Source organism: Petromyzon marinus, chromosome 5 (assembly GCF_048934315.1).
Source record: "Petromyzon marinus isolate PM22_M1 ecotype Great Lakes invasive population chromosome 5, UKy_Petmar_22M1.pri1.0, whole genome shotgun sequence".
NCBI lineage: Eukaryota > Metazoa > Chordata > Hyperoartia > Petromyzontiformes > Petromyzontidae > Petromyzon > Petromyzon marinus.
Window position 1 is genome coordinate 20,953,798 of NC_133671.1, and position 20,014 is coordinate 20,973,811.

The following is a 20,014-nucleotide window of genomic DNA, read 5'->3' on the forward strand; positions in this document are numbered from 1 at the left end:
CCCCTCTCTATGCGGCCTCTTTTGTCATTTTGATGACGGCGATTATGATCATGCCGATGATGAACCCGGCTGGGATGGCTCAAAGGTCAGGGTGCTCGGTTGCAGCAACCAGAGAGGCCTGTGAGTCGATAGCCCAGGCTAAGATAGGGGCGGTTCATCATCATTCACGGGTGGCAACCCTTGATGTTAGAGCTCATGGAGGGGTCCGAAATGTCAGACGAAGAAAACGAGGACAAATTGGAATTATTGGGTCATAAGGATGACAGAACGTCATGTTGCTATTGCAGCGTCTTCCAAGCGTGGAAATTAATTGTGATCCAGTTAAATAGCTTGTGTATTAAGAGGTCTATTCAAAATCAAATATGCGGCATGGAGCTCAAATACTGTAAGATGGAGATGTGTGTGGAAATTAATTGTGATCCAGTTAAATAGCTTGTGTATTAAGAGGTCTATTCAAAATCAAATATGCGGCATGGAGCTCATATACTGTAAGATGGAGATGTGATGATATACGTTAATCTGCAAACCTGGGATGGATTGTTGCATCAAAGGATCATGAAATTGCGATGGTGACGCCGTGGGTTGGGGTTGTATCGATGCGGCGGTGGATAGAACATGGCTGATGATGACGATGGTGACTGCTGACGGTGACTGTCGAACCATAATTCTTCAAATGTTGATGTTGATCATGATGCTAATAAAGTTTTTTTTATTGGTGTGGTATTTGCGCTGCTCACAAGTGACAGCAGCGTGCTCACCCCAACTAGACCATTTGGTGTCGCTTAGTACACGGAACCGCAGATTCACAATGAGCATTTCACAGAACCCCTCACGTCGTCACCCCGTCAGCTCACTGCTATCTCTTATTTCCGTTGCTTATATTTAAATTTGTACCAGAAATACAAACTACTTTCGACTTTTTTTTATCAACAATGACGTTTTATTGAAAGAAAAATAATACAACACGAAGCACAATTTGATGTACAGGAAGTTGGTGGACCCGAGACGTACGGAATATTTCATGAACATTGGCTGCGCAAAGGACAGGGTCCACTTTAATTCTCGGATACCCCAGTCTCGTGGGCACCTTGTGTCAATGTCTCTTGGGTAGTGGAAACCAGGGATAGTTAAACACTTTGGTATTTTCAACGTAAAATGCAATGTTTGTGACAGTTTTCAATGGTAGCTATTATATTGGCGCACTTAGAACAGTTGTTTTAATTGAGCAATATCCCTTCAGCACACCTATTTGTAAATTCACTCCCCCCCCCACCTCAGGTGAGGCCTAGCTGCCAGCGCCTCGCCTAGACCTCAGTTATATAAAGTATATATATAGTATGTGAGTTACTGTTTAGAGATACATTTATTATTTATTAAAGTCTTTACATACATATTTCTGTAATTGTTTTTTTTTACAGGAGGGACCTAGACACAAATGATAGCTTAACGAAGTGGGCTTATCGTCGTGTGGACATTTATAGCAGCCGAATTTGGTACAAAGGTCGGGCTAGGTTAACACGTAATTGCAAAGCATTATTAAATTATGTTTGAAAACAATCTTTGCTTTCTAGATAAATGTAGTAAGTATTTTGAGCAGTAACATAGTTTTAAAAATGGTATAATAAAATACAGTAATGCTATGGATGGTAGGGGCGTGCAAGGGATGAGGATCTGGTGACTGCGATGGAGGGTACTTTGGGGTACGAGAGGTAGGGGAGGGACGGGAATGGGTCGAGGGGCGATGGGAGGGATGAGAATGGGGAATGGAGAAGAGGTGAGGCTTTAAGAGAGGAATGGAACGTTGAGGGGGACTGCTTCATGAAGCGATGAGCTCCTATATTATTACGCACCATCAAGACCAAGCACCACTACACGACCCTCTCCTCACCTACTATCTCCTTTCTTCTTCACATTTCCTCTGTATGTATGTTGAACTTCTTTCGCACTGTACGTAGCCAACCATGCTAATCAGTGGTGCGGGGGATGGACAGCAAACTAAATACAAAAAGCAGTTCTCAAGAAATACATTTTTAATCTCCTCTGCTCTGAACTATGAATATCTCCTTTTTTTCTCTCAGAGGGGTCAAAAGAACCACGGACAATTACCTGGCGATGCTTGAACCGCCTCCGTACGGGTGCCGGCTGCTGTGAAGCAAACCTCACAGCAAGTGGGGCCACCTCGACCGGGCCCAGAACCACGCATTTCTCTTCTCGTCTCTCCGCTTTCTCTCGTCCATCTATTCTCACCTTCGCTCCATCAGCCTCCTGCCCTCCCACTCCACCACCCCGTGCATCGCTCGCCCACTCTCCCCACTTCTCCGCGGTCTCGTGAGGCTCGCGTCCTCTCACCGGCGCGTGTCGCGTCCTCGTGGCCACACCTACACCTGCGCCTCCTGCACCACGCCAACGGTCACCACGTCACCGTGGCTGCCCTCCAGGTTGCCGCTGGTGTTGCCGCTGGTGTTGCTGCTGAGCTTGGTGCTGAGGTTGATGACATCCCGCGACTGCGCCGTGGGTCCGCTCCCGCAGTCCTGCCCCAAATCCAACTGCTCTTGGTCTCTGAACGCGTTCTCGATGGCAGCGACGAGCGAGCGCCTGAACTGGGCTTTGAGATGCGAGCCGCTGAACACGTAGAGGATCGGGTTGATGCAGCTGTTGAAGCACATAAGATAATCAACAATTGACAATGCCATTTTTGCCACGGGGTGAATCTCATGATCTTCATGAAAATAGAAGGTGGACTCCATCAGTCCGATGGCGTGGTACGGCGCCCAGCAGATAAAGAATGCCACCACCACGGCCACGATGATTTTAAGCGAGTTGCCGCGACGCGACTTGTCTATGCGCTGCAGTTTCGCCCCGATGTGACAGTAGCAGAAGATCATGATGGTGTACGGAAGAGCGAAGCCCAGGACAAACCGACAGATGTTCACGGCCATGATGTGCCGCAACTCCTCATCTCGGTCTTCACTGTAGTCGTCAAAGCAGAATATTATGCCATTGTCATCTGCTGTTGTGCTGAAGATGAGAGGCGGGAGGCTCAGCAGGAAGGAGAAGAGCCACACGGCCAGGCAGAGCCACCGGGCCATGTGTAGGCGACGCAGGGGCAGCGAGGACACGGGGTGCAGGAGAGCGGCGTAGCGGTCTACGCTGATGAGTGTCAGGAAGTAGACGCTGGCGTTCGCGTTCATAAAGAGACCAAACGAGGTCAGCTTACACATGGCCATGCCCATCGCCCAGTGCCCGTCCATGGCCTCTTCAACAACAAGCAAGGACATCTGCAGCATGAAGATGAAGTCGGCGATGGACAGGTGCAGGAAGAAGAGGGTCACCACCGTGCGCTTCATCTTGAAGCCCAGAATCCAGATGACCAAGAAGTTGCCGACGCTACCCAAGATAACGATGATGGTGTAGACGGTTATGGACACGTACTTGAAATTATTGAGATTAGTGGAGATTTCCGACGGCTTCTCAGTGCTGTTGGTGATCAACGACGAATCCCAATCAGTGGAGTTCCAGTTGGACTGTGGTTTCAGAGAGAAGAAGGAGCTGGGTAGATGGGTGGTGGCGGTCATTCTGATGGGAATAGTGATGCTGTGGACACCTGAGAGAGATAATAATAATAATCGTTAGAAATATCGATCACCTTGCCCTAGATCTCCATCATAATCGATGTCCTCATCATTTAAGGGATATATTAAGGGAATTGCGGTGGTGCACAACTGTAACTCATCACCTGGAAGTGAAGGGTTGGTGGAACATGTCGAGATTTGTAAAACTCCCAAGGTGGGCAGGAGATGGCAGAACAGAAAGTGGGGTTGTGTTATCTTTTATAAGTGAATCGTTGTCTCCGTGTGGTCTAGTTTACTCGAATATAAAGCAAAAAATAGATACAAAAATAATGGCCTGTCTCAATGCAGTGAGGCTTTTTTGGCTAAATGCTGGACATTATACAACGATTATTGCACGAAACGCATGCCATGGCATTTGGAGTTTAAGCATTTATGCATTCGTCGAATAAAATTACATTTCTCACCTCACGACACACGGCTTCGAATCGTTTACAAATCGTTTACAGAAAGCAAATGCACACTGATGCCTATCTGAATGCAGATTCGCATCATCATCCAGCTCAGAAATCCTCTCTTATCAAGACGGTCATACATTGGGCTAAAACAGTGTCAGATGGTGAAAGTCTAGTGAGAGAGATCAAACACGTTAAAGAAGCACTACGACAGAATGGCTACAACAATGCTCAAATTAACAGAGCAGTGAATGTCAAACCACGATCGCAAAGCAATACTGCTGAAAGCGATTAGATTGTTAAAACAATAACAATTCCATATATCTCAGGAGTAACTGACAAATTAGCCCGTGTTTTGCAAAGTAAAACATTACAGTAAGATTTGGTACAGTACACAAAATAAAATAAAAACTAGTATCTTGCACTAAAAACGCATTACCTAAAGTATCAACAGAAGGTGTATATCGGATTAATTGTTTATGTGGCAGATGCTATATTGGACAGACGGGATGTAACATCAGCATAAGACTAAAAGAACATCAAAGAAATATTAAATGATCTCAAACACAACTGTCGGCAGTGGCAGAACATGCTTGTCAACAAGGACACTCAATTGATTTTGATAACGTTGAAGTGTTGTAAAACTAATTATTACTGGCAAAGACTAATTAGAGAATCCATTGAAATTGAGAGGAATAGAAATAACTTTAATCACTCTGACAGCTACAGGCTTAGTGCGGCTTGGAAGCGTATTATTAAATGATACATATTACAATTCCTTATAGGGGAAACACATACTAATTAACGGATTATTAACGTAGCATATAATCACAATAACACACATTACAACTAATTACTAATCTACAACTCATTACTAATCATAACCATTGACTGATTACCAATCGATTATATAATTACAATACCCCCCTATCCGCCTCAAATCACTGCACCTGAAATGAGTTAAATGATGACGTCACCCTGCTGCTCTATTTAAGACCGGGAGCAAGCGAGGGCTTTACCATTCTGGCTAATTGCCCGATGATGCTGGATGTAATTACCAGCGAAACGTCGTACTCAAACTGTAAATGTTGTGGATTCACACTTCAACACATGGGTGGGCTAAAGTAGTGAACTATTTGTCTTTTGTCAACGTGACACTTTTTTGCTGATTGGCCGTGTCGGGTGGTGGAGGGTTACGACACATTTATAAATAACGCGATCTAACCCAAAAACCTATATTATGAATACTATAGAGTTAGTAGATACTACTGTAGAATCAGTAGATACTACTGTAGAGTTAGTAGATACGACTACAGAGTCAGTAGATACTACTATAGAGCAGTAGATACTACCAAAGACTCAGTAGATACTACTGTAGAGTCAGGAGATACTACTGTAGAGTCAGCAGATACTACTATAGAGTCAGTAGATACTACTGTAGAGTTAATAGATACTACTGCAGAGTCAGTAGATACTACTATAGAGTCAGTAGATACTACTGTAGTGTCAGTAGTTCCTACTATAGTGTCAGTAGATACTACCATAGAGTCAGTAGATACTACTGTAGGGTCAGTAGTTACTACTATAGTGTCAATAAATACTACTATATAGTCAGTAGATACTACTATAGAGTCAGTAGATACTACTATAGAGTCAGTACATACTAATGTAGTGTCAGTAGATACTACTATTGAGTCAGTAGATACTAATGTAGTGTCAGTATATACTACCATAGAGTCAGTAGATACTACTGTAGAGTCAGTAGATACTACTATAGAGTCAGTAGATACTACTGTAGGGTCAGTGGATACTACTATAGAGTCAGTAGATACTACTATAGAGTCAGTAGATACTAATGTAGTGTCAGTAGATAGTCAGTAGATACTGATGTAGTGTCAGTAGATGCTGCTATAGAGTCAGTAGATACTACTGTAGAGTTAGCAGATACGACTACAGAGTCAGTAGATACTACTGTAGAGTCAGTAGATACTACTGTAGAGTCAGTAGATGCTACTATAGAGTAAGTAGATACTACTGTAGAGTTAAAAGATACTACTGCAGAGTCAGTAGATACTACTATAGAGTCAGTAGATACTACTGTAGTGTCAGTAGTTCCTACTATAGTGTCAGTAGATACTACCATAGAGTCAGTATATACTACTGTAAGGTCAGTAGTTACTACTATAGTGGCAATAAATACTACTATAGAGTCAGTAGATACTACTATAGATTCAGTAGATACTACTATAGAGTCAGTAGATACTAATGTAGTGTCAGTAGATACTACTATTGAGTCAGTAGATACTAATGTAGTGTCAGTAGATACTACCATAGAGTCAGTATATACTACTGTAGAGTCAGTAGATACTACTATAAAGTCAGTAGTTACTACTGTAGTGTCACTAGATACTACTATAGAGTCAGTAGATACTGATGTAGTGTCAGTAGATACTACTATAGAGTCAGTAGATACTACTATAGAGTCAGTAGATACTAATGTAGTGTCAGTAGATACTACTATAGTCAGTAGATACTGATGTAGTGTCAGTAGATACTGCTATAGAGTCAGTAGATACTACTGTAGAGTTAATAGATACTACTGTACAGTCAGTAGCTACTACTGTAGAGTCAGTAGTTCCTACTATAGTGTCAGTAGATGCTAGTGGAGAGTAAGTAGATACTACTATAGTGTCAGTAGATACTACTGTAGAGTCAATAGATACTACTATAGAATCAGTAGATACTACTGTAGAGTAAGTAGATACTACTAAAGTGTCAGTAGATACTACTGTAGAGTCAGTAGATACTACTATAGAGTCAGTGGATACTGATGTAGTGTCAGTAGATACTACTGTAGAGTCAGTAGATACTACTGTAGAGTCAGTAGATACTACTATAGTGTCAGTCGATACTACTGTAGAGTCAGTAGATACTACTGTAGAGCCACTAGATACTACTATAGAGTCAGTAGTTACTACTGTAGAGTCAGTAGATACTACTGTAGAGTCAGAAGATACTACTGTAGAGTTAATAGATACTACTGTAGAGCCACTAGATACTACTATAGAGTCAGTAGTTACTACTGTAGAGTCAGTAGATACTACTGTAGATTCAGAAGATACTACTGTAGAGTTAATAGATACTACTGTAGAGTCAGTAGATACTACTGTAGAGTCAGTAGATACTACTGTAGTGTCAGTAGATACTACTGTAGAGTCAATAGATACTACTATAGTGTCAGTAGATACTACTGTAGAGTCAATAGATACTAATATAGAATCAGTAGATACTACTGTAGAGTAAGTAGATACTACTAAAGTGTCAGTAGATACTACTGTAGAGTCAATAGATACTACTATAGAATCAGTAGATACTACTGTAGAGTAAGTAGATACTACTAAAGTGTCAGTAGATACTACTGTAGAGTCAGAAGATACTACTGTAGAGTTAATAGATACTACTGTAGAGTCAGTAGATACTACTGTAGAGGCAGTAGATACTGCTGTAGAGCCACTAGATACTACTGTAGAGTCAGTAGATACTACTGTAGAGTCAGTAGATACTACTATAGTGTCAGTCGATACTACTGTAGAGTCAGTAGATACTACTGTAGAGCCACTAGATACTACTATAGAGTCAGTAGTTACTACTGTAGAGTCAGTAGATACTACTGTAGAGTCAGAAGATACTACTGTAGAGTTAATAGATACTACTGTAGAGTCAGTAGATACTACTGTAGAGTCAGTAGATACTACTGTAGTGTCAGTAGATACTACTGTAGAGTCAGTAGTTACTACTGTAGAGTCAGTAGATACTACTGTAGAGTCAGTAGATACTACTGTAGAGTCAGTAGATACTACCATAGAGTCAGAAGATACTACTGTAGAGTTAATAGATACTACTGTAGAGTCAGTAGATACTACTGTAGAGTCAGTAGATACTACTGTAGAGTCAGTAGATACTACTGTAGTGTCAGTAGTTACTACTGTAGAGTCAGTAGATACTACTGTAGAGTCAGTAGATACTACTGTAGAGTCAGTAGATACTACTGTAGAGTCAGTAGATACTACCATAGAGTCAGTAGATACTACTGTAGAGTTAATAGATACTACTGTAGAGTCAGCAGATACTACTGTAGAGTCAGTAGATACTACTATAGTGTCAGTCGATACTACTGTAGAGTCAGTAGATACTACTGTAGAGCCACTAGATACTACTATAGAGTCAGTAGTTACTACTGTAGAGTCAGTAGATACTACTGTAGAGTCAGAAGATACTACTGTAGAGTTAATAGATACTACTGTAGAGTCAGTAGATACTACTGTAGAGTCAGTAGATACTACTGTAGTGTCAGTAGATACTACTGTAGAGTCAGTAGTTACTGCTGTAGAGTCAGTAGATACTACTGTAGAGTCAGTAGATACTACTGTAGAGTCAGTAGATACTACCATAGAGTCAGTAGATACTACTGTAGAGTTAATAGATACTACTGTAGAGTCAGTAGATACTATTGTAGAGTCAGTGGATACTGCTGTGGAGTTAATAGATACTACTGTAGAGTCAGTAGATACTACTGTAGAGTTAATAGATACTACTGTAGAGTCAGTAGATACTACTGTAGAGTCAGTAGATACTACTGTGGAGTTAATAGATACTACTGTAGAGTCAGTAGATACTACTGTAGAGGCAGTAGATACTGCTGTAGAGCCACTAGATACTACTTTTTGACAGACAAACGGAGAGACAAACGGAATGCCGGGGTTTCATAATAGCTTAGTATTTGTGTATGTACAGTGAGGGAAAAAGTATTTGCTCTTTCGATTTAAAGCTTTCGTGACTGCAAGGATTCATCTTCTTTGGTTCTTTCGGTAAAGTCACGTAGAATGAGAATAAAATAATAAATTGATAAAATAAAATAACACAATAAAATTCTCACGACGTTTCGGCCACAACACAAGCGGCCTTCATCAGGTGAAGGGACAAGACTGTCTGGAGGACAGCGCTGGAGCGAACAAAGCCACGCTCAGATCACGACCTTTAAGCTGTGTGAGAAGAAACAAAGCGCCTTGACAAAGGAATTAGCATATAATTTAGCATTGAAAAAGCTGAGTGATTAGCTTGTGACTGGTCACAGAAATGGCTATGTTAAAGCATACACATCCGCAGAGGCACCCCTTGACAAAGGAATTAGCATAGAATTTAGCAACTCCACGAGGTGAGATCTTGCATGGAGCCCCAGGCCGAGGGAGATTGACAGTTATTTTGTGTTTCTTCCATTTGTGAATAATCGCACCAACTGTTGTCACCTTCTCACCACGCTGCTTGGCAATGGTCTTGAAGCCCATCCCAGCCTTGTGTAGGTCTACAATCTTGTCCCTGACATCCTTGGAGAGCTCTTTGGTCTTGGCCATGGTGGGGAGTTTGGAATCTGATTGATTGATTGTGGACAGGTGCCTTTTATACAGGTAACAAGCTGAGATTAGGAGCACTCCCTTTAAGAGTGTGCTCCTAATCTCAGCTCGTTACCTGTATAAAAGACACCTGGGAGCCAGAAATCTTTCTAATTGAGAGGGGGTCAAATACTTATTTCCCTCATTAAAATGCAAAATGTATAACATTTTTGACATGCGTTTTTCTGGATTGTGTTGTTGTTATTCTATCTCTCACTGTTCAAATAAACCTACCATTAAAATTATAGACTGATCATTTCTTTGTCAGTGGGCAAACGTACAAAATCAGCAGGGGATCAAATACTTTTTTCCCTCACTGTGTCTGTTATGTTATTTAAGAGAAGACAAGTTTTGAAAAATATTTATAAATCCGGGTACTCCCTGCTAGTATATTTTAAAATGCATTCAATTCCCCCCCCCCCCCTATCAGATTCCCTCGCCAAGACATCCACCCCCACCCCTCCCTCTCCCACGCCGTCCCCACCCGGTTCACCCGCGCATGCGCAGATCCCCATCACGCAATGTTTGTACCCCCCCACCGCGTCCTCCCTACGGCCAACTTCATCTGGGCGATCGACATCCGCGACCCCCCCACCCACCCACCACGTCTGCGTCCCTAGAAATCCGTGGAAGCTCCTCGGGCCTCTGCGTCCCTAGAAATCCGAGGAAGCTCCTCGCGCCTCTGCGTCCCTAGAAATCCGAGGAAGCTCCTCGCGCCTCTGCGTCCCTAGAAATCCGAGGAAGTTCCTCGCGCCTCTGCGTCCCTAGAAATCCGAGGAAGCTCCTCGCGCCTCTGCGTCCCTAGAAATCCGAGGAAGCTCCTCGCGCCTCTGCGTCCCTGAAATCTGAGGAAGTTCCTCGCGCCTCTGCGTCCCTAGAAATCCGAGGAAGTTCCTCGCGCCTCTGCGTCCCTAGAAATCCGAGGAAGCTCCTCGCGCCTCTGCGTCCCTAGAAATCCGAGGAAGCTCCTCGCGCCTCTGCGTCCCTGAAATCTGAGGAAGTTCCTCGCGCCTCTGCGTCCCTAGAAATCCGAGGAAGTTCCTCGCGCTGCTTCTATACAACGCAACCCCCTGTCGATACGACGACCGTCCTTAGCACTGCAGCAGCATAAAATCCCCCGATTCAATACCCGTTTAAAATTTCAAAATCCGAATGCATGGGAAAAGTGTTTGTTGTTGTTGTTGTTTAAATTGTGATGTAAGTCGTCTAGCCTAATTATGTTATGAACGAAAAGGGAAGGTCGATAGGGAGTGTAGAGTTGTCCAAGAAAAGTGGAGGAATTGTGGAGGTGAATGGAAGGCCAACATGCTTGCCCTGGCGCACAGCAAATGAAGGTAACAACAGCCCCAGTCCACTTGCTCCGAACTCCGATGCAGTGGTCCAAAGGAAGAGGCGTGAGAAATCCGGATGCAAGCAGCCGCAGCATTGAGCAACTTAGACATACAGCATCATTGTCAGTTTAACACGTAGGCTTTCGCGACCGATATTATCCATAATACAGGTGTTTTTGGGGGGAGTTCGATCGCGTAAATATATCAATGTGTCGTTAAACCCCTCTAATTAAGGAACAAAACAGGATTTCTCCACCAATCTGGCTGCCGCCTGATGAAGCTCGTTGCAATTACCGGCGAAACGTCGTACTTGAGATTGTAAATGTTGTGGCTTTGCTCTCCAACACACCCGGTTAGTGCTGTACTAGTGACGAATTGGCCACGTTCTGTTTACGTGACAATCCTTACTAATTGGCTGTGTCGGGTGGTGGCGGGTATAACGACACATTTACGCGATCTAACCCCAACATTTTTTATTATGGACATATCATTGTATTCACCAATGTGTTTTGACTTTACGTGGGTTGTTGACCTATATGTAGCTATACCGCTTTTATACGGCTAACGTTGGGTTAATTAATACGGCAGGAGGTGCATTGGAATCAAACCCAGCCGCTGTGTCCCATTGTGTTTGGACACCCCTGCTATAGGATAACATAAAGGTCGCGGTCTGAGCTTAGCTGTGTTTCACTCCAGCGCTGTCCTCGAGACAGTCTGGTCCCTTCACCTGATGAAGGCCGCTTGTGTTGTGGCCGAAACGTCGTGATTTTTGATGTTTTATTTTTTACCTACGTGACTTTACCGAATAGAACCAAAGAGTATGGATCCTTGCAGTCACGAAAGCTTCAAATCTAGAATTGATAGCCTCTACGGGGAGGGTTTTCACCTATCTGTTAGAGCTGTTAACAGACAACGGGACAAGAAGTCACAGCTCATCGAGACGCTAACCTTCCTCAAAAGATGCCGCGACCACAAGGTAATACCCATCGCCTTCACACTCACTTCTGCTGCTGTGTCCTCACCGAACTCTAAACAGATTCTGTTTAAGGCCAGCCTCTCTTTAATCTCAGAGAGGATAAGACTACTCCGTTTTGAACTCGATACTTTAGACAGGACTCTCCTACAAGCTCATTTAACGTTAACACAAAAATGTCACCTTCTGATTGGAACCACGTAGACAACATGACTGCTTCTTCTACCGATTCACTTTCAATCAATTGCAAAGCTAACCTAATTGCTAAATTCAACCACCTATCAAAGAAAAACCCGGTTCCACGGATCACAAAACTAGACGTTAACAAAATTGTTATCAATCAGAGTAGCACCCCGATTTCGGACAATCTGAAAACAGTATTGGCTAAAGGACTAAATTTCGCTGTCACCCCAAAACATATACCGATAGATGATATCATTTCTTAGGTCGATGTAGCCCTCAAAGGTATAGGACACATCCAAGCAGACGTCGCGAGAGCTGAAATAGCAACTATTCTTAAGAATGCTAAGAAACCCGTTAGCAACATCAGCAAAGATGAACGCTCTGAACTCGCAAAATAAAAAGAGAGACATGATATAGTCATCCTCTCAGTCGACAAGGGCAATGCCACTGTAATTATGGATAAAAACTCAATGATGGTAGTTACTAAAAAATAAAAAATGACCCTACTAATAGCCTAACTATAAAAACCAACAAGATCATCACAAGTTCGACCTCCCTAATCGAACCAACTAAACGTCCTTCCCTAAAACCTTCTGCTGCAAGACCACCTAGATAATATGGTCTTCCAAAGATTCATAAGGAAGGCACTCCACTACGACCCATTGTATCCACGATCAACTCCCCTACCTATAAGCTGGCACGTTTTCTGTCGGATACCTTGCTACCTTTCACTGGCAAGACCTCCTCAGCAGTACTTAACTCGGCCCAATTGGTTTCTATGGTCAAGGACGTTGTACTGTCCCCTGACGATATCCTTGTCAGCTTCGATGTGGTCTCCTTGTTCACCAAGGTCCCGGTACCTGATACCATTGATATAATTGAAAATTTGGTACAACATGGACTAAACCCCGAGGTACCTACTCTGGTCAAGCACTACCTCACCAACACCTACTTTACTTGGAATGCTTCCTTCTACAAGCAAAATGAGGGTACTCCCATGGGTTCCCCCTTGTCACCAGTGATAGCCAATGTTTTCATGGAGAAATTTGAATCGGACGCCATCCAGACTTCCACCCTCAGACCTTCCCTGTGGAAGAGATATGTGGATGACACTTTCGTCATTTGGCCACATGGCCTCCCAGCTCTGAACCTTTTCCTACACCACATCAATTCTAGACATCCCGCCATCAAATTCACCATGGAAGTGGAGAAGGATGGCAGGCTACCATTCTTGGATGTTCTGTTTGAGAGGAGACCTGATGGCTCGTTGGGGCATTCTGTCTACAGGAAACCTACCCACACAGATTCCTACTTGAAACCTGATTCCCACCACCACCCATCTCAAAAGAATTATCTCATCATAACTTTATACCATAGGGCTCATTGCATTTCGGACCAACACCACCTGACCAGTGAATTAAAACATGTACACCTGGCCCTCAAAAGGAATGGATACTCTGACTGTACCATCCGCCAAGCCGTTTCTCCCTCCATACAGAAACAACCACTTGATACTCCGGTCAAAACCATCACACTACCATATATAGCAGGCGTTACCAAAAAGATTTCCAAAATTCTAAACAAACACAAGATCCAGGTCCGGTTCAATACAGTACACATAATTCGCGATCTGATCCCATCCGTGAAGGGTGTCATTCCTGACTTACAGTACCCCGGGGTTTACAAATTGAGTTGTACCTGCAGTGATTGCTATATCGGGGAGACGAAGCGACATGTCTTTGACCGAATTCGCGAGCACAAATCAGATTTGAAACACGGCAGAACGAATTCTTCTGCAGTAGCTGATCACTGTTACAACGCTGTGGGTGATCACGATATAATTTTCTCCGATACCAAGGTTCTTTGCAAACCCACGGGTTTTTATTAGAGATTTGTTCACGAGGCAATTCAGATCTACAAACACAGACACAATTTCAACCGAGAAGATGGTTTCAAATTAAGCAACCATTGGAAAGATGTTCTAAATCGAACCAAACATTAAACTAATTTTCAATCGTACAGTATCTTTTTTTCAAGTAGTGGTACCCCAAACTTTCGCAGCTTCTTAAAATTCCCTTTTCACACCACCAGCATGTGGACTCTACCTTGCCCCCTCGCAGGCCTGCACATGTTCACCCCCTCCCCACCTTTCATCATGCTAAGTCCGCCTATTAAATGCAAATTTGTATGCTAATTCATTTGTCAAGGCACCATAATTACTCTTACACAGCTTAAAGGTCGCGGTCTGAGCTTGGCTGTGTTTCACTCCAGCACTGTCCTCGAGACAGTCTGGTCCCTTCACCTGATGAAGGCCGCTTGTGTTATGGCCGAAACGTCGTGATTTTTGTTGTTTTATTTTTTACCTACGTGACTTTACCGAATAGAACCAAAGAGGTGGTTGTAGTATTACGAATCGTGAGCCAAATTAGTGTTTCCCCATTTGCCTTTAGAGTTTACAGATTGCGGATTTGCCATTGCGGCTCTTTTCAAGAACGTAGCACCCCGCAATGGCCCATGGTTTGCTATATTGCGTATGCAATCGGTCACGTTCTGCCGCTACCTGCCTCTATTTGATCTACTATTGATCAAATCTTAAATCGAGTGTCCACGCTTAGTCGCTTCATTGCATCGATTCGCTGTGGTCGGGGTAAGCGATGAACTTCTCGTAACAGTGAACGGCTCTTGCCTGCACCACCAAGCAAACCATCGGCACTCCTGACTGATGAGTCGCAGAGAAGTCGGACACGCTCCATGGTGTGTTGCAAAAACATAACACGCCTGGTTCCGCGTCTCGTTATTATATAATGTAGGTCAGTCTATGATGGTAATAATGAGTGGTAGTTTCTAGCGCTTCGCCAATCGACTATCGGAGGAGGGTGGACCGGTTCATCACTGAAGTTGACCGTGGCTTGGAATTGAACTCACGTGGCTGGATTCATCGTGCATCGCGTGAGCCACCGTGCCGCCGCTCGCTGCTAACAGCAATAAATAAACCACACAAGTCTCAGTGATATGTGAGCCAGTCCTGGCCACCATCTCTTCACCTCACATTGACCAGTCCGGTGAAGTATGGTCAAACAACAATCCCCGCGAGCAACACAGCATATGTAGGTCTTCGCCAAGTCGGAAATCGACTCGCTTTAAAAATAAAAGTGTATGCAGGTGTGTACGTAACTGAATCTTACCTTTCCGCAATTTCTCTGTCGTCTCTCTCTCTCTCTCTGCTCGACTCTCGCTCCAACATCAAGGCAGATAGCACTGTCACTTTCCTCTTTTATTCCTCCTCTCTCTCGACTCTTCCTCCCGTGTCCTCCGCTCTCCGTGATTACCCACCGCACCAACAATTATCATCAAACACCATCTGCCTCCGATACCGCAGCGAATGCCCGCGCGCAACGACGATTCCTAAAAGTGAAACTGAACACGTTTGTAACACGTTTGTAGTAAAAACAAAACAAAACGTGTTCCTGTAAAGGAAGTGATGATAATGATCATGACATGGAGATGAGGTGAAGGTTCCTCTTCATGGAGACAGTCCTTTTGGAAGATCCTGATGACACGTTTACGAATTACAACTTAAGATGAGGATAACGACGCTGTTTCACCATCAAGCATTTGTGTTGCTCACAATTCACAGCAGTTTCCGTCCCCCCGTTTGTGCCTCACCATTTGGTGTCGCTTACGGACACGAAACAGGAATTTCACAATGAGGGTGTCAGATCTATGTGGGCCGGTGAGGATCGCCGGGCCGATTCGACACCCTTGGTACGCAGCCCCGCCAGCTCACCAATATCCCAGAAACGTTTATGATAAAGTCCTCAGACCATGCATGCCCTTGCTTGTATGTACTTTTGAGCCAGAATTTGTGTTAAATAAATGTTTACTCTCGGCATTTTTAAACAATGACGTTTTATTTTTTTCCAGAACAACGCAACACAAAGCACAATCGGTGCACAGGAAGTCGGTGGACCCAAGACACACGGGATATTTCATGAACATTGGCTGCGCAAAGAACAGGGTTCACTTTAATTCTCGAGCACACTCGTCTCGTAAGCACCTTTGTGTCAATTATAAATACTCAATGTATCTTGGGTAGTGGAAACCAGGGATAGTTCAAACACTTTGGTATTTTACATTGTAAGATGCAATGTCAGCAATACGGCTATTATACTGGTGCACTTGGTTTTGATTGAGCAATATCCCGTCATTCATCATAGAGGCCTTATGGGTAAGATTGCGTAAATGTATAAATGTGTCGTTAAAACCGGCCACCACCCGACACAGCCAACTGGTAAGGGTTGTCACGTAAACTTAACAACTCTGGCTGTCGCCTGATGAAGCTAGTTGTAATTATTGGCGAAACGTCGTACTCGGATTGTAAATGTTGTGGCTTGGCTCTCCAACACACCGGTGCGCTGCACTAGTGACGAATTGGCCACGTTCTGTTTACGTGACAACCCTTACTAGTTGGCTGTGTCGGGTGGTGGCGGGTTTTAACGACACATTTATATATTTACGCGATCTAACCCCAAAACAGCCTCTATTATGGATGATATCGGTCGAGAAGGCCTGCTACTACGTATTGAGTGATAGCTTTGCGGATTGTATAGTCGGAGTAACCATTAGCCTTAAGAGCTTGGTGTACGTGCTTGAGTTCACTGCCTATGTGTTCCTGGTCGGATATGCATTCAAACCATGAAGAAGGACCTTCTTGAGGAGCCTTTCAAAACCATCACTTTACCCTACATTGCGGGGATCACAAAAAAGATCTCCAAAATCTTGAATAAACACAAGATCCAGGTCCGTTTCAACACATTACATAAAATCCGTGATCTGGTTCCGTCTGTAAAAGATGTGATTCCGGACATACAGTACCCTGGCGTCTACAAACTAAGTTGCCTCTGTGGTAGTAGTTACATTGGAGAAACCAAACGCCATGTCTCGGACCGCATTCGTGAACACAAAGCAGACCTTAAACACGGAAGGACCAACACCTCGGTCGTGGCAGATCATTGTTATAATTCAGTAGGCTCACATGACATTGATTTCTCCAAGACAGAGGTTCTTTGTAAGCCATCTGGCTACCATGAGAGATTCGTTCATGAGGCTATCCACATATACAAGCACAGAGACAATTTCAACCGAGAAGATGGATTCTGGCTTAGCAATCATTGGAAAGATTTGATTAACCATTTCAGTTCTTAATTGATTGTTCACGCTTACAGTGGCTTTCACCCCGAACCCTCAATACTCTGATAGTGCGCTGTTTTTGAGTTGTACGCCTTTTGGCGTCTTTTGGTCCAACACCAATGGAGACTAGGCTCTAAGAAAAGCTGTCTCGGGTGTGGACCAATCAAATTCAAGGACAGTGCATATTATTATCAGAGTTGTCTTTTTTGTTTGCATTTTGACTGCTTGTGTTGTGGTCATTGCAAACATGATGCCTTGAATGAAGGTGTCAGTTTTTGTGCCAGTTAAAAGGGTAAAACCTATTCCTATAGATGGACTAGTCCTTCTAAATTAACTGCCAAATCGCTGCGCGTGGTGCTGACGTTTTTTAATAAATAAATACACCGTTTTAAAATAAATAAATTAATGCAAACCGACACACCTGATGACGACCGTTTGTGTAATGGTCGAAACGTCGTGAGAATTGTAACTAGCTTGTAACTAATCACTCAGCTATTTCAATGCTAAATTCAATGCTAATTCCATTGTCAAGGGGTGCCTCTGCGGATGTGTATGCTTTAACTTAGCTATTTCAATGCTAAATTCTATGCTAATTCCTTTAACAAGGGGTGCCTCTGCGGATGTGTATGCTTTAACTTTTAACATAGCTATTTCTGTGACCAGTCACAAGCTAATCATTCAGCCATTTCAATGCTAAATTATATGCTAATTCCTTTGTCAAGGCGCTTTGTTCCTCTCACACAGCTTAAAGGCCGTGATCTGAACGTGGCTCTTTCACTCCAGCGCTGTCCTACCAGACATTCTCGTCCCTTCACCTGATGAAGGCCGCTTGTGTTGTGGCCGAAACGTCGTGAGAATATTATTGTGTTATTTTATTTTATCAATTTATTATTTTATTCTCATTCTACGTGACTTTACCGAAAGAACCAAAGAAGATTGTGAGATGTGTGGTGCGGTTATCATTGGAGTCAGTTCGACACCATTTGTGCGCAACCCCTCATCCCACCATCTCACTCACTTCTTAACCAGTAACGACTTTAAAGACGCTCTGTCTGCCGTCTTTTTAGGGGCCCTCTTGCGTTAGGTCACCATTAGAAATGTCTCTTATGCTGATGTGGTTGGAATGACGCGTAAAAGGCCGGTTGTTGTTTTTTTTGCGCACGTTTCCGTGCGTTGCTTGAAACATCTTATTTTATCTTGATTTGAAGCACCGCCTTCATATTATGATTTGGTACGAACAATGCCGTGATAAGTGGGACGTGACACGGTGGTTTTCGCGATGCGCTTGAGCGAGTCTGCAGTTGCAATGTCCGAGCCGAGTCACGAGAGGGCGCGGTGCTCACGCGAACTCAAGACAGAGCCAGGATCCGTCTACCGTGGCCCCGTCACTTGTTAACTGTCCAGTGTGGTCCAGATGTCTTGAGACCCCCCCCCCTCCCCATAAAATTATCTAAAACATAATACTTTATCAAGTAAAACTAAATACTCGATTTATTTAAAACAGAAATGAGTATGCAAAGGACAAATAAAATTATTCGGGGTAAATTAAAAAAAAAATTTGGGGGGGGGGGTCACAAGACTTCTGGACCAGCCTGCACACCAATCCACTGCTGGATGGACCGCAGGGCAACTCCACGCCATGCTGCAGGTCGAGGGGGTTATTCTGACCATACCTCACCAGGCTGGACAGCTGGGGGGGGGGGTGTAGGTGACAGCACATAGACGTACAGTACAACACAACAGGGGTGCTGTATAACACGTAGGAGGCTTTCGCGACCAATATCATCCAAGGTACAGGTTGTTTGAGATTTATCACGTAAATATATAAATGTGTGTCGTTAAACCCGCCACCACCCGACACAGCCAATTAGTAAGGGTTGTCACGTAAACAGAACGTGCCAATTCGTTAGGAGTACAGCACTAACCAGTGTGTTGGAGAGCCAAGCCACAACATTTACAATCTCAGTACATTCTTATAGTCGACACCTTGTGACCCCCAAGATCTGCTCGGTCAGTCTCACCCCGTATTCAGGGAGTCTGACACTCAGTGGGTAGGGTACGGGAGCCCCCAAGCCGAAATACCCCCCCCCTTCCACCTCTCTCTCCGTTCACTGGGACATTGTTAGACATGGCGGTGGTGCTGACGATGATGTTGATGCCTAATTGATGACGATGCTTCACTTTTGTCACGTAAACAGAACGTGTCAATTCGTCACTAGTACAGCACACCGGTGTGCTGGAGAGCCAAGCCACAACATTTACACTCTCAAGTACGGCGTTTCGCCAGTAGTTACGATTGAGTGGCACTGTGGCTGGAGACTACCGCTGCACCGCTCCCTGCTGTCCAACAGCCCCTGCGACTGCCATCGCTATCCGGTTGGGTGCTGCGTTGGCACTGGTGCCCAAGTACACTCAACAACGGCAATCTCACAATTTTGAAGGCGACAACACTGGATGTGTAACCTCAGCAAGGAAAACTACAAACTAGGGCGTCGTTTCGGGCGATGACCCAGCTGCGTGGCATATGCTCCCTTCGTCGCAGATAAAGAAGGTCCATTGCCCGAAACGTTGCAAGTTATTTTTTATTGTTTTACTTTTAAGGCCATGTCGTAGAACCCATCTTCACGAACACAGCTGTTAACGACTAATGGCTTGACGACGGGCCTCCATCGAGCCCAATCTGTAGTGTATAGTAGTGTATAGTGTAGTGTATAGTAGTGTATAGTGTAGTGTATAGTAGTGTATAGTGTACTGTATAGTAGTGTAGTGTATAGGCGTGTATAGTAGAGTGTAGTGTATAGTAGTGTATAGGAGTGTATAGTAGTGTATAGTGTACTGTATAGTAGTGTAGTTTATAGGAGTG

At 43.8% G+C, this 20,014-nt stretch overlaps 1 protein-coding gene across 1 annotated transcript; it reads right to left on the reverse strand.

Moving 5' to 3' along the window:
* Positions 1-619: 619 nt before the first annotated feature.
* LOC116939223 (formyl peptide receptor-related sequence 4-like) lies at positions 620-15,842 on the reverse strand. The gene is made up of 2 exons (XM_032947368.2): positions 15,147-15,842; positions 620-3,604 (listed from the first exon to the last, which is right to left on the reverse strand). The coding sequence occupies exon 2, from the start codon at positions 3,573-3,575 to the stop codon at positions 2,379-2,381; it is 1,197 nt and encodes a 398-aa protein (XP_032803259.2). The 5' UTR covers positions 3,576-3,604; positions 15,147-15,842; the 3' UTR covers positions 620-2,378.
* Positions 15,843-20,014: the final 4,172 nt, after the last annotated feature.